Genomic DNA, 14,380 nt, shown 5'->3' on the forward strand with positions numbered 1-14,380 from the left:
TTATTTGCTCATGCTTGGAAAAACAAGGCTTCATTTTTATATATTTATTGCTTAGAACTAATTTTAATTATTTTTTAAAATCACATAATTTAGTTAAAAAGATCTTTTAGAAAAGGTCGGATGGAATATAATTTAAATAAAATGTTGAAAAATATTTACGTAAAATATTAGAAAGACAATGCTAAAATTAATTGACATTAATTCACAATTACCGATTTATAAAATTCTAACTTTGCCAACCGAGGTTAGATTTTAATACCAGTTCTCTCTTTTTTTAATTAAATTATGATTCTTGTTCGAAGAAAATTATTTGCAGTTGAACTTAACAGTATTCTTCTAAATTCTTTGATGATTATGCGCAAGAGGCTTGTTGGAAATATTATTAACTATTAAATATGAATATCTTTTTTAATGAGGATTTGAATTTTGATTTGGCAATGTTATAAAGACCAGTCACCTTTTCTGCTAAAGCCAACTTTTATGAGTATACTAGATTTTTCTCCCCCCGTGCGTTGCACGGGAAATATGGACTCATGATCAATATGTGTCATTACAATATATAATGTAACATAGGATAAAATGGCTACTATAGATAAATACACTAAATACAATTACCATCTATATTTCTAAATATTTCCTTGTACGCAACATTTGTTGTGATTGACTTGAAGCAACCATCTTGATCGTCAACAACAACCTTCAGACCGTCCATACTTCTTACTCTGGATAATGCAACGTACAGCTGACCATGTGTGAAAACTGGCTTGGGTAAATATAGACCAACATGAGTTAATGATTGACCTTGACTTTTATTAATTGTCATTGCAAAAGATAATGTTATTGGGAATTGTCGCCTCTGCATTTTAAACGGCCAACGACTTTCTGAAGGATTCATATCCATCTGATGAATTAAAACCTTCTGATAGGGGCTCGATCCATTCAACGTGACAGCTTCAATCACATTTTTTCCCAAGTGACAAATTTTAAGGCGTGTACCATTGCACAAACCAGAAGCTTGGTCTATATTTCGTAATAGCATGATCGGTGCTCCCACTTTGAGTTCTAACTTGTGCAGTGGCATTCCAGAGCAAGAAATAGTATTCAAGAATTCTGTGTTGTACAAATCGTCAACTGTATCTATTTCTTGATCTGCTTTACAGACAGTATCACAACTGAGAAATTGAAATGAATCTCCTGGTAACAAAGAACACATGTAATAATTTATTTGATTGACCATCTCAATTGTTGGAGCCAAGATTGCTCTGTCATTGAAATAGTCATTAGACGCTAAATTATGAAGAAGATATGGGTAAGTGCTGTGTACAATTGCATGAAGAGCATTGTCATAGTTTGTGAGTAACAACTGTTTAGGGATTTCAATATCTGCAACACCATCTTTTGATTGCCCTATTTTTCCATCACCAATATTTAGCAACCAATTCGAAAACCATTCTAACCTTTCTCTATCATTGGAACTATTAGTTTTCCTTAATCGCATGTTCTTCGTTAACTTGAAAATTCTGCAATGATTCCATAAATATGAAGAATTAATGGAAGCATTAACAATTGTAGCTCTTGTACCTTTTGGTATCACTGGAAGTATCTGACGAAAGTCACCACCCATAACAATGCATTTCCCACCAAATGGTAAGTTAGAGTGCATGATATCCTTTAATGTTCTATCAAATGCTTCAATGCAATATCTTTGAACCATAGGTGCTTCATCCCATATAATTAACTTCGTGGACTTAATCAGATTAGCTAGTGGTGAATTTTGTTTTATCCCACATACAGAAGATTCAGTGATTTGAATAGGAATTGCAAACCTTGAATGTGCCGTTCTTCCAGATGGTAATAATGTTGCTGCTATTCCACTTGATGCAACTGGAAGAACTATCTCACCCTTTGCCCGTAATGTTGTAATTAATACATTCCAAAGAAAGGTCTTCCCAGTACCGCCATATCCATAAACAAAGAAAAATCCACCCTGAGGTAGATTTGTTGCAGATAATATATTATCATATATGATTCGCTACTCGTCATTCAACTTCTGCATGAGCGTGGTAGTCTTTAATTTCAAAGACTCTCTATCATAATTTAACTCTTGCATTATCAGATGGTTCGCTATATCAATGACTGGAGTATTCAATGGCAATGGAAGAGATGGAAATTCATGAAGAGTCTTCCCATTTGCTCTGAGAAGATTATTAATCTCTTTCAAGGCCATATTCTCTTTATCAAACAATGAGATATGAATATCTACAAAATATGGAAAAAATTGGTATAAATATCAATATGATATATATACACACACATGTTTTAGGACATGAGAATTGTAGCTCACATACCTGAGAGGACAGGATCATTGCGAGGTATGTGAAGTAGATCTTCTGAGAGTATATTTGATGTCTCTTTCCATACAGTGTCAGGATGTTGCAGTGAGCAACACAATAACATGCTTACGAAAAGCCTTCGCAGTTGAGATCCTGAAGCCCATACTGATGCTTCTTTTATTGCAGCAATATATTCATTGTCATCTTCTAAGAGTCCACGTGCAAAACATGCAGCTTTAAAAGTATCATGAATCACTCCATCAATAGTTTTGATATCATCAAATGAAGTTGGACCCTTCACTTTATTTAACAAAATTCGGAGATAATATAATTCTCCAGATGATGGCGATACATGTGTAATTCTACCAACAGCAAACCCCTTCTCTCTTCGTTTCCATTGGCGTTTATCTTTTTGATAAACATAATAATTAGGAAATTCAGCATAAGTAAGATTTGCCGCTAAATCATCATCATTGTTCATTTTCATCCAAGCCAAAAACTGTGACTCACTAACTCGTGGTCTTTGTAATAAGTCCGCAACATCATCAGTATTAGAATAAATTACATATTGTTGATTTGGCAAGTGGAAACTCAATCTTTCAACCGGAGGAAACCGATAATGGATATCAAATCCAAACATACGCCATGATGCTTCACATGCAGATATGTATCTACAACTATAATATTGCCTTATTTCATCAACAATTTCATCCTTGTTGTTATCCTTATCAAATATAGTAGCGACAACTCTATCATTGCCTTTGCTAATATATTTAAATAAGTATTTAATTGAAGTAGATTGATTGCACTTCTCGACATTTATATGTCCTTGAAACATGCACAGAAGGGTAGGATTATATGGAACAACATAACGATTATCTAAGCAGACACCTTTAACTTCAATTGTTTTTCCATCATTTCTTCTTCTGTATGTGGGATAACCATCATCATCAACTGTGGTAACATCATTCAACTTTTTTGGAAAGTATTTGCTACATTTGTTGTCTTTCATGCAAGGAGATTTTGGGTTAACTATTCCACATGGACCATGGATCATATACTTCTTAACTAAGTCATACAGAATAGAAGAAGAATGCTTATCTGGAATCTCAACCGAAATAATCCGGTCAATGGCTTTTGGATCCTTGATTTTGTCATTTTCATCAAGAAATAACAGGATATGTGCATGTGGAAGGCCTCGTTTTTGGAATTCAATAGTGTAAACTTCTGTAGAAAATAAAAAAAGATAAGATATATTAATAATGAATATCACTTATAAAGTATAGACAGTAATAATAATTTAAAAAATTAATGATTTAAACATTAAGAAATATAAAAAAATAATTTTGGACTAACCTGCACGAATTGTCCCAAATATCTTCTTCTCCCTTAATGTTTTCATGAAAGATCGTAATTTCATTTTGAAAACTCTGGACAATATTTTTGGTCGATCACATGGACTTACATTATCTTGTTGGCAAAGTCTAGTGATTTCAGGCCATGCTGAATTGCAAGTAAATGTGATAAATAAATCTGGATAGCCTGCCCATCTGCATAATGCCATAGCATCTTGATAATTTTGTAGCATATATCTTGCACCACCAGTAAAGGTTGATGGTAAAATGATACGTTTTCCCGTGTGTGAAGCATTTCTCTCACCACTTAAAACAACATCAGATAATCCTTGATATAAATCAGCTCGGAGTTCTTTTTGATGAGTTCTAACCCAAAGCAATCGTTGTGATTCAATCATTGTGTAGCCATCGACAATGAATTGTTGAAGTAATCTTGATGCATGTAATAGGATTGACACCTCATTCTCTCTTCTCATAAGCCTGTATGTGAAAAATCCACGTATGCTTAACCTCTTTCTTGACTTTGTAATTGCAAGAGTTTCTTGTCTGTGTTCAATATCATCTCTATAACCATCTTCACCATATGGAAATAACAGAGGATATTGTAGAGGTAAATATGCTGGATGGAGTTCATTAATTCGTCGAGGTCTCCCTGATTGCTCTTCAGCAATGATATCTCTGACATTAAACGTCATATCTATATCACCAACAATTAATGTTGCAACTTCAGAAGCAGATGGAAGATTATAGGTTCGCCCATCATGTGCCCTGGAACTTAGCAAGCATAACTTCAAATGTTGATGATTTTGAATGCTCAGAAACTGAGAAGCAAATCGATATTGTTGTACAAAAGGATTAATTTCATCTAAAACCATCTTGATTTGCAGAACAATTCCTGGATCAATTGTTGATTCCTTCTGGTGTTTACTACAGGAAAAATAAATATCAATTTTCAATTCATTGATGAAATAAATAGGTATAATACATAGTAAAGATATTAAAAGTAGCTAGTACCTGACAGCAGCAATTCTATTGGAAACCTCATTGTCAGTATCAAATATGTATAGTTGTGAATACACTGGTTCTGAACCTTGAACTGGCAATAAGCTACCAATATTATGATAGTTTTGTCCAGACAATATGAATGAGTAAGGACCTCCACCAGAATTTTTAGAATGATCAATCTTTCCTCCCATTGATGTGAAAGAAAACATGTTATTATACTGTCTTATATTTGACAGAAAATTCTTCGTCTGTGCATTATCCTTTTGCAGAAATAACCGCTGGAATATAGGAGGTGGAGTCTTCAAAGGTGGTAACACAATTTTTCCTTGCATACAGCACATTGAGAAGATATTTATGGACCTTTTTTTATTATCTTTCTTGACTCTTTCATTAAACCACATGAGAGCACCACAAAATTTGCATTTATGTATAGGATCTCCCTCATCAATGTATCCTAAAGAACAATTTAAAGTTAATCAGATTATTATAAGGAGACAATAATATTACAGTATATTTAAATTTAGACATAATATGATACCTTCGTTATAAATTTGGTGATCCAAGCTAGCTGTTGATGTATGGTAAGCATACTGTAAATGAGTAAGTGTGTTGCATATTTCTATATCTGTTGAAATTGAACACATGTTATAACCAAACTATCATATGGACATATATAAATGTATATATAAAATTATAAACATCTAATGGAAAACTTAAAAATAATAACCTGCCATGTTTTCATCGTGCCTAATATTATCTTCAATATCATCATTATCATTAGCACCAATCATGATCTCAATATCCTTGTAAAACATTTCTTGCTCTGCGAAGTCTGATATATGCATTGCACATGCATTAAAATAAGGTCTAATATAGAAACATATATCATGATCCTAACAATTAAGGAGCAAGATATTATCATTCGCTCAATTAGGTAACTTACATGCAGTAATACTAATGTCATTCAAAAAAATTAATTATTATGCATTATTTTATTAACCTTAAATAAAGATGAACTAATATATTTTTTATGCCTCTTGTAGTCAAATTATAAAGTATTCAAAATACTTACTTTTAGCCCATGTATTTGTTGCATTTGTCTGTTTTTGCTGCCAATTTTTCACAGGTGCACTTGTATTTGTACAAAGTGACGAACTTCCCATTGTATTTGTTGCCATGGCCTTGCATGTTGAGGCTGTCTATTTATAAGAAGATTAGTTCTCCTATGATAGCTAATGTTGAAATGCTTTATAATGATGAATGTTAATGTTTTGGTTTATTGATCTTGCTACTAGGATTTCATTAAAAGCTCATCCCCCATATGTAACCTAACATTTTAGGGGCTGAATCATCAAAAGGGAGACTACAAATCCAAGGATAAAAATGGTGATGAACTATGAGGAAACAATGATGTTTGGTTATGTACAAGTATATATGCTTGATGTTGTAACCCTAAGCAGGACGCCAATTTTGAGCCATGTTTTTGTTAAGTTCCTAAATGAACTTCTTCACAAAATTTGGTTTTCTTAAAGTTCACATCATGAGTTTCAAATCAATAGAAAACACGTTAAAAATGGCTAACTATACAATTTTTAATAATTTTTCAAAGTTAAGGTCCAGAATATGAAAAGAGAGTTTTTACCAAAAAGACAGAGGTAATTTTCACAAAAACCTGACACTTTTTCAAATGGAATTGGTTCACAAAATTATTTTTTCTTGAAAGAGCATTTAAAGAGCTTTCTATAGAATTTTGAACCACTCCATTTCGATTTTTTTTATTAAGTTATAATTTAAACTGGATTTTTACTAAATAAACAGTAAAAATCCGAAAAGTAGTGTCCTCAACGTCATAAATGAGATTTTTGAGCCCAAAAGCCATCCAATGTGGTCTAAAATAGTTCCAATAGAACTCTAAGTTGTTCTAGAAGTAAGGTGTAATAACTTCAAACTAAGATTTCCATAAATTTCTTTCTACTATTTTCACATAAAATATTTTCCATATTATATCAACATTATCATCTCGACAATAACCATATAATTTGTGTTGTGTATAGAGGTATGTACTATTGAGTTCTAGAAAAGAGGCCTCCCATCTGCTCATATACTTCTCTTCTTGTCACGTGAAGATAAAATCAAGGATGCAAGTGAAATTGATAAGGCCATCTCTATAAAGATTCCAGATAAGGAGTCATCACCAGATTTTTATGAGTTAGTGAAGAAGTACATGCTCTATGGTCCATGTGGTCCTAGCAATCCAAGGTCTCTATGCATGAAGGACAAAAAATGCACTAAGTACTTTCCCACGAAGTTCAATCAACAAACAACCGTAGATGAGGATGGTTACCCAACTTATAGAAGCTGAGATGATGGTAGATCTATTAAAGTAAAGGGTACTTTGTTGGACAATCGGTATGTGGTCCCTTATAATCCAACATTGCTCTATATGTTCAATGCTCATATAAATATTGAGAAATGCAACCAATCTATTGCAATAAAATATTTGTTCAAATACATCAACAAAGGTAGTGACATAGTTATTGCAACAATATTTGATAGTTCCTCAAATAATAACAATGAGAGCTAGCAATATTATAATTATAGATATATTTCTACATGTGAAGCATCATGGCGAATATTTAGTTCCAACATTCACCATAGGAATCCTAATGTTGAGAAGTTAAGCTTTCATCTACCAAACCAACATGTCATCTATTCTAATTCTGATGATATTTCAGAGTTGTTGGACAAGCCTAGAGTTTGTGAGTCATAATTCCTTACATGGATAAAAACAAACAAGCTTTATAGTTTTGCTAGGACATTGACTTACATTGAGTTCCCTAACTATTATGTTTATCTAAAGAACAAAAGGAAATGGAAAAGGAAGACAAGAGGTTTTGTGGTTGGTCGGATGACTCATGTGTCCCCTTTCTGCTGGTGAATTGTACTACTTACGTGTGTTGCTAACAAAACTGAGGGGCCTATCTTCCCTCACTGAAATAAAGATTGTTGATGGTGTCATTTACAACAAGTTCAAAGAAGCATGTTTTGCCTATGGTTTATTAGACAAAGACAATGAATACATCTCAGCTATAAAGGAATCTTCTGTTTAGGCATTTGGTTTGTCCTTATGGAAACTATTTGTCAGTATGCTATTGTCATGCAGTATTGAACATCCTGGTTATATGTGGAGGTAGACATCCGATCTCCTTTCAGATGACATGCTTTATATTCCCTGCCAAGATCTAACGTCTTCAAGTAAGTTTCGTACTAATTCATTATATTACATTACGCATATTTTTTTTGGTGAATTACATTCCGCATATTATCACACTATAATTAACATTTCACATCATCCCCCATCAATATCTTTACTATTTCTAATGGAATATGCTACTATTGTAGGTGTTACAGTTACCCTCGATGACAAGTCACAAGCTGCTCTTAAAGAGATTGATTACTTCCTCCATTAGAATGGCAATAATTTAGCCGACTACCCTTCCATGCCGACACTTGATGACTCACAACCCATTGAAGTCACCAACCATCTTATTATGCAAGAGCTCAATTATGACAGAAGTAATTTGGAAGGTATATCTACTAATTTGGTATCATCACTTAATTCTGAGCACAAAGAAATATATGACACAGTCATATCTGCTATTCAAATGAGTCTTGGTGGTTTCTTCTTTGTATATGGTTATGGTAGAACTGGGAAGACATTCTTGTAAAATGCCCTAACTTCATCATTGCGTGCCAAAGGTGTTATTGTTCTTCCTGTTGCATTGAGTAGTATTGCCGCAACTTTGCTACAATCAGGTAGAATAGCCCACTCTAGATTTGCAATCTCAATTCAAGTCAATGAGTCTTCTGTTTGTGCAATTACACAAAACTCAAACCTTGCGAACTTGCTCAAAATTACCAAATTAATCATTTAGGATGAAGCACCCATGCTTCAGCGTTTTTGTATGGAGGCATTTGATAGTAGAGTCGGGAAAACGAGCCGAGCCCGTTTAGGCCCTGAAATTATGAGGGTCGGGCTTGATATTTTTCTCTTAAAATGAGAAATAAGCCCTGGAGGGCCGAGGGCTTAAAAGGGCCGGCCCTTTTAAACCATTTTATAATTTTTTTTATTTTTAAAATTTTTTATATAATATTAATATTATTAATTTTTTACATTGTTAATAATATTTCAAATATTTAGTTATTATTATCATTTTAAAATTAAATTTACTTTTAGACAATAATTTATCCAATTAAATTTTTAAAAAATGGGTTAATTTGGATTTTAATAATGATTTGATTTATATTATATGCGTTGATATTTTTAAACTATATATATTTGATAATAGAATATTTTTATACTTATATAACTTGTGATTCTATAATTTGAATTAGAAATTCATGAGTTTTAACAACAATGTTTCTCACATTAAAGTAAAATAATAGTTAGATTGCAAAATTTAAAAATAAAATTCTTATAAAGAAGAAAAACTTGATATTTTTGTTACGAAAGAAAAGCATACTTATGAAGAAAAGTAATTAATTATAGTGATGATGAAGTTTCAAAAAGATTAATGATAGTGTTTATTTATTGCACAATTGCATTATAAATAAAACTTTTAGATGTTGTTATCTTATTAATGAATGTTTTAGATGTTCTTAGATGTTGATGAATATTTATATATGATGATATTTTATATTTGTGACTTAATTTTATTCATATTTATGTCTTTTATTAATAATTTCATTGGTTTATTTTTATATTTTTATAAAAAAATATGATAAATATCAAAAATAGTATTTTTTTTAAACGGACCAAAAGCCCGCGGGCTGGCCCTGGTCCTGCAGCTTAAGGGCCGAGCCTAGCAAATTGGAGTATTTTTAAAATTTCAGCCCTGGAGGGCCGGCCCTTTTAAGCCCGCCAGCCCTGAAGGGCCGGCTCTGATTCCCAGCTCTATTTGATAAGACACTTAAGGACATCATATAATGTGATAGACCATTTGGTGGGCAATGTATTCTAATGGGTGGTGACTTTCGCCAAATTCTACCAGTTATTCCTAAAGGCACATGAGGAAGTATTGTTGATGCATACATTAATTCTTCACATTTATGGGACCAATGCACAATCTTCCAGTTGACCAAGAATATGCGGTTGATTTCGTCACGCATAGATATTAACCAACAAAAATTGGCTTTTTTTTTGTTTAAATGGTTATTGGATGTTAGGGATGGCAAGTTAGATGTCTTACAAGATGGCGTTGCAGATATTGAGATCCTAATAGAGTTATTTTTGCCTTATGGAGGAAATCCTGTCCAAATAATTGTTTCTTCCACCTATCCTGCTTTGTTAGATAATTTGAATTCTAATGATTATTTCAATGACAGAGCGATTCTTGCTCCTACTCTAGAGATGGTTAATACCATCAATGACCACATGTGTAAGTCATTGCCAGGCGAGGAATATGAGTTCTACAGTTGTGATTCATTTTGTAAGACTACTGATGAAAGTGATACCTTTGACAACCTTTACACCATAGAATTCTTAAACACAATAACATGTTCAGATTTGCCTCCACATAAACTAACCTTGAAAGTTAGAGTACCGATCATGCTGTTGAGGAACATTGATCAAGCTTACAGTTTATGCAATGGCACACGCCTTCATTCATAAAGCTTGGTAATATAGTGATCGAGGCAATCAGATTGAACTAATCCCAACTAGAAGGTTCTAATTCATAGGATGGACATGAACCCATCAAAAAATAGATGGCTATTTTGCATGTAACGAAGACAGTTCCCAATAGCGTTATCATTTGATATGACTATCAACAAAAGTCAAGGGCAATCTCTTCGACATGTTGGATTATACTTATGCAAGCCAGTTTTCATACATGGTCAATCATATGCTGCTATGTTTAGAGTCAAAAGCATGCAAGGTTTAAATATAATCATTGGTGATGCAGATAGTAGCTCACAAATCACAACCTGAAATGTTGTGTATCAAGAAGTGTTCATGAATGTATAATACAATTGCAATATGCAAGCATCTTTTCATTCATATTGTATTTTCCAATACATAAAGTGTGGATATCATGTTTTCAGTAATGTGCGGTGTGGCACACATTTGAATGGGTGAAAATGGAACTTTTCACTTCAAAATTTGCAGCTTAGGTGTAATGGGAATGTCACTGGGTTGATGTGGAAATGACTTACAAAGGTTGCATAATGATATGCAATGTAACGCTTCCCGTGCATCGCATAGGTGACAAATTCTAGTTTTATTCTATAAGTATCAAGATTAATTTTAATCATATTATTAGTGACATTTTCATGATATCAATTTCTGATGTTATTATAATCTTTAATTTCATTCGATTTTTATCATTTTATCAAAATATTAGATGATGTATAATTTATTTTATTTAAGTTGAACATTATTTCCTTTTTATTTTTTTAAATAGATAAATAATTTTTTCTAAATTATTTAGTTTTCTTACCAATTGATTATAATAAAAGTATTTTAGTCATTATGACATTTCACATTTTCTTTTCTTCCTGTTTTCTGTCACTCATCCAAGCAGGATGAGTGATAATATTTTCTTTTGAGTTTTCTCTTCTCTTCATTTTTTTCCCTCTCATTTTCTTTCGTCCTAACTTTTCTACCCATATATCCAAGCAAGGAAAAAATGAATTAGGGTCTTATATTTAAGATCATAAACTAACTCTTATATTTACAACCGAAGGTAGTACTCCATTCCCATCAAGATTAAAGGCTTGTTTTTTTTTTGTTTTTTTTTTCTTATTCTCAAAACAATTTTTATAAAATTGTTTTTTAGAACAAGTTTTGCAAACAAAAAACAAAAAAAAATTGTTTGGAAAATAATTTTTAAAAAATCACATTTGAAAAATATATATAAAAAATGACTCTTTGACATGTGGTGTTACCAGTAGCGATAGGTAGCGAGTAGTAAGTGAGAAGAGAAGAAGATTTCTCTAATTTTTCAAAACAAAAAATAAAAACAAGAAAAAGTGTAAAAGTTGTTTTAGTTTTTTAAAAACATGTTACTATTTTTGTGTTTTTTCAAACAATCAAGTAAAAATAAATTATCAAACAAGTTTTTTTGCTTCGTTGTTTTTAAAAATAAAAAATTGTTTTCAAAAAACAACCCCTAAGATACAACCATAAGATCATGCAGCATATGTCTAACAACTTGAGTGGTCTTTTATTCCCCTTCAGAAATTCATCTTAAATTCTTGCAAACAAAGAACTTCTGGTACCATGTCACCCAAAAAACAAACTTCTTGAACCAAATATCACCTCCTCATGTTCAGAACTCGTGACGGTGAAGAAAGATTTAAAATATCCCAAACACGAGAGAAGAACTGAGGCTACATATTGTAAAAGAGATGTTCCCAATCCTGACCAATTTTTCATGGGAAAATTTATGCAATGCAACTAAAATAATGCTTCCTATCTTTTCAGTTCAAGAAGGTGGAAGTCTTCTGAAAAAAATGATATCAGAATCTCTAGCACTCCATACAAAGTTATCCTGCTCACGAGTTTAATATCGTAAACTGGAATTATAAACTAGTAAGAATTTACTTCTATTAATAAATTGGCATTAAAAGTATATAATTAAGTAACTAGAATATATAAAATTGACAATAATTTTATTTAAATATATTTTGAATCCAAATAATTAAAATAAAATTCATTAACTTTCAAAATTTACCGTATTAAACAAAAAAAATTCTATAAAATTCATATATAAAATCTTTAAACATAACCGAATCCAAAAATTTAGCATAAATTGATATGATTTTATAAATTAGAAACATAAAATGATAAACTTGAGTAAACTCATAAGTTTAATCAAATTTACACTCAAGATTAAAACAACAGACAGTCGGAGAGTCAACAATACTTCTATATAACCAATAAATCATTCGAAAGCCAGAACCAAGAATCATTGTTCTGAAGCTCCTGCAATCTCACAGAATGCTCAACAATTTGGTCAAAATCATTATATGAAAGATGACAAAGAAAAGGACGGACCGTGACTTCAATAGGCACACGATTATCAACACGATGCTGGTAATAGAGATCAATGCGACCAACATCCAGTCTCTTCAAGCTCGCCTCACAAGCCGCTCTCACGTACGCAGGATCACCACCCACAGATATCAGCCTTGCCATCCGAAAAGATGAGTCCGAATTTGGAGGCCATTCGACTTTCTCCCTCACATCTCCCTTCAACGTCCGTCCGAAGAAATCCACACACAGTTCGTCATAGAATTAGAGAGAACAAAGGCAAAGAAGCAACAAATGAACTGAGAAGTTCGTATCGATCACACATACCTTTCCGAGAAGAATTTCATTTGCGTTATTGCCACAAGAATCGGAGTTGTCGAGAAATGTGACCCCGCTTTCGAGGCATGGTGGACCAGAAAGATGATGTCGGGTTCGGGTTTGCCCGGAGCAACAGGTCCCTGCACCCGAGTCCCTGGGCCGAGACATCGAAGCCTTGTGACCCGAGCTTGATTCGACCCACTTTCGCCATATCTCAGAACAGGGATGAGCTTCTACCGCTTTTACTGGTGATTTGTGACCCTGAACTATTGGACTCCGGTCCTTAAAATAGGAGAAGTACCGGTGTTAAATATTTGATAGGGGAAGTACTAATATTAAAATTATAGTTGACCAATTTGAAGAGATTAAAAAATAAGTTAAATTAGTTATTTGTAATATATAGGTGTTTTCTTTCTAAAATATCCTTACTAATCAAGTTATTGGGTAGAATTACTATTATTAGAAGGACTATCTTAGGAAAAAATCTATAAATATGAGAGACAAAGTGGATTAGGGTCTTATAGTTAGAACTAAAATAAAAATCAAATGAAGTCTTATATTAAGGACCGGAGGTAGTATGTGCTATCTATTAAAACCAGTTTGAATGAAAAACTGAAAGTCAGAAACTCAATTCTTTTTATATGTTTACGTAAAGAAACTCCAATTTAGAAGGCTGCAATTTTCCCAATTCTTAATGTTGCTATCTTTATTCACTCATGCACCTAGTATCAATAATTAAAAGGATCATATTGTCCAACCATTGAGATGAAAATAGGTTAGGCCATACCCAAAACCTAACTTGATTGGGACTTGATATGGTCTGGTTTGTTTAGAAAATAGGCCAGACTTAAAGCCTATTTAGAGGCCTTTTAAGGTAAATAGATTAGTCTTTTAAATTTAATGTTTGGCTTGAAAGCCTACAGGCTTGGAGTGATTAGATTTTTAGAATTCATTTTAGTAATATATATTAAAATATGTAGGCTTTTTTGTAAGTTTCAATAGGTTCAAAGCCTATTTACAGCCTTTAAAGTTTAAAATATGAGATTTTTTTAAAAGCTTACATTGTAAGTAGATCATTAAAAAGGCTTTAAACCTGCTAAGCCTTTCAAAGGCTCAAGCTTAAGCCTAAAAGAGGGGCAGGGAACCTATATGCAAACTTAGGCCTAAGCTCAGGCTTTAAACTCCCATTGCAGTCTTAGGCCCATTTGGCCAAAACCTGGCATCATCTGATTTGTTTCCATTTCTACCGACCATCCACCAAACTTGCTAACGAAATGATTTATAGATTTAAAAACCATTTTCATAGTTGAGTCAGATTGGATCAATAAAGAATTGCT

At 32.6% G+C, this 14,380-nt stretch overlaps 1 protein-coding gene across 1 annotated transcript; it reads right to left on the reverse strand.

Moving 5' to 3' along the window:
• Window positions 1-601: 601 nt before the first annotated feature.
• Window positions 602-5,871, reverse strand: LOC114720879 (uncharacterized). Its single transcript, XM_028906599.1, has 8 exons — window positions 5,766-5,871; window positions 5,421-5,525; window positions 5,232-5,318; window positions 4,703-5,147; window positions 3,690-4,615; window positions 2,349-3,560; window positions 2,138-2,259; window positions 602-1,987 (listed from the first exon to the last, which is right to left on the reverse strand). The coding sequence occupies exons 1-8, from the start codon at window positions 5,869-5,871 to the stop codon at window positions 602-604; spliced, it is 4,389 nt and encodes a 1,462-aa protein (XP_028762432.1).
• Between the last annotated feature and the right edge of the window lie 8,509 nt (window positions 5,872-14,380).

Source organism: Neltuma alba, unplaced genomic scaffold (genome assembly GCF_004799145.2).
Source record: "Neltuma alba isolate B1F8T4 unplaced genomic scaffold, ASM479914v2 tig00012004_pilon, whole genome shotgun sequence".
NCBI lineage: Eukaryota > Viridiplantae > Streptophyta > Magnoliopsida > Fabales > Fabaceae > Neltuma > Neltuma alba.

Excerpts from the sequence above, each read along its gene's own strand:
- LOC114720879 (XM_028906599.1), bottom strand. The coding sequence starts at position 5,871 with ATGGCAACAAATACAATGGGAAGTTCGTCACTTTGTACAAATACAAGT. Across the intron at positions 5,319-5,420 it reads GCACGATGAAAACATGGCAG|ATATAGAAATATGCAACACA; the intron begins GTTATTATTTTT and ends CAATTTCAACAG. Across the intron at positions 3,561-3,689 it reads ATTTGGGACAATTCGTGCAG|AAGTTTACACTATTGAATTC; the intron begins GTTAGTCCAAAA and ends TATTTTCTACAG.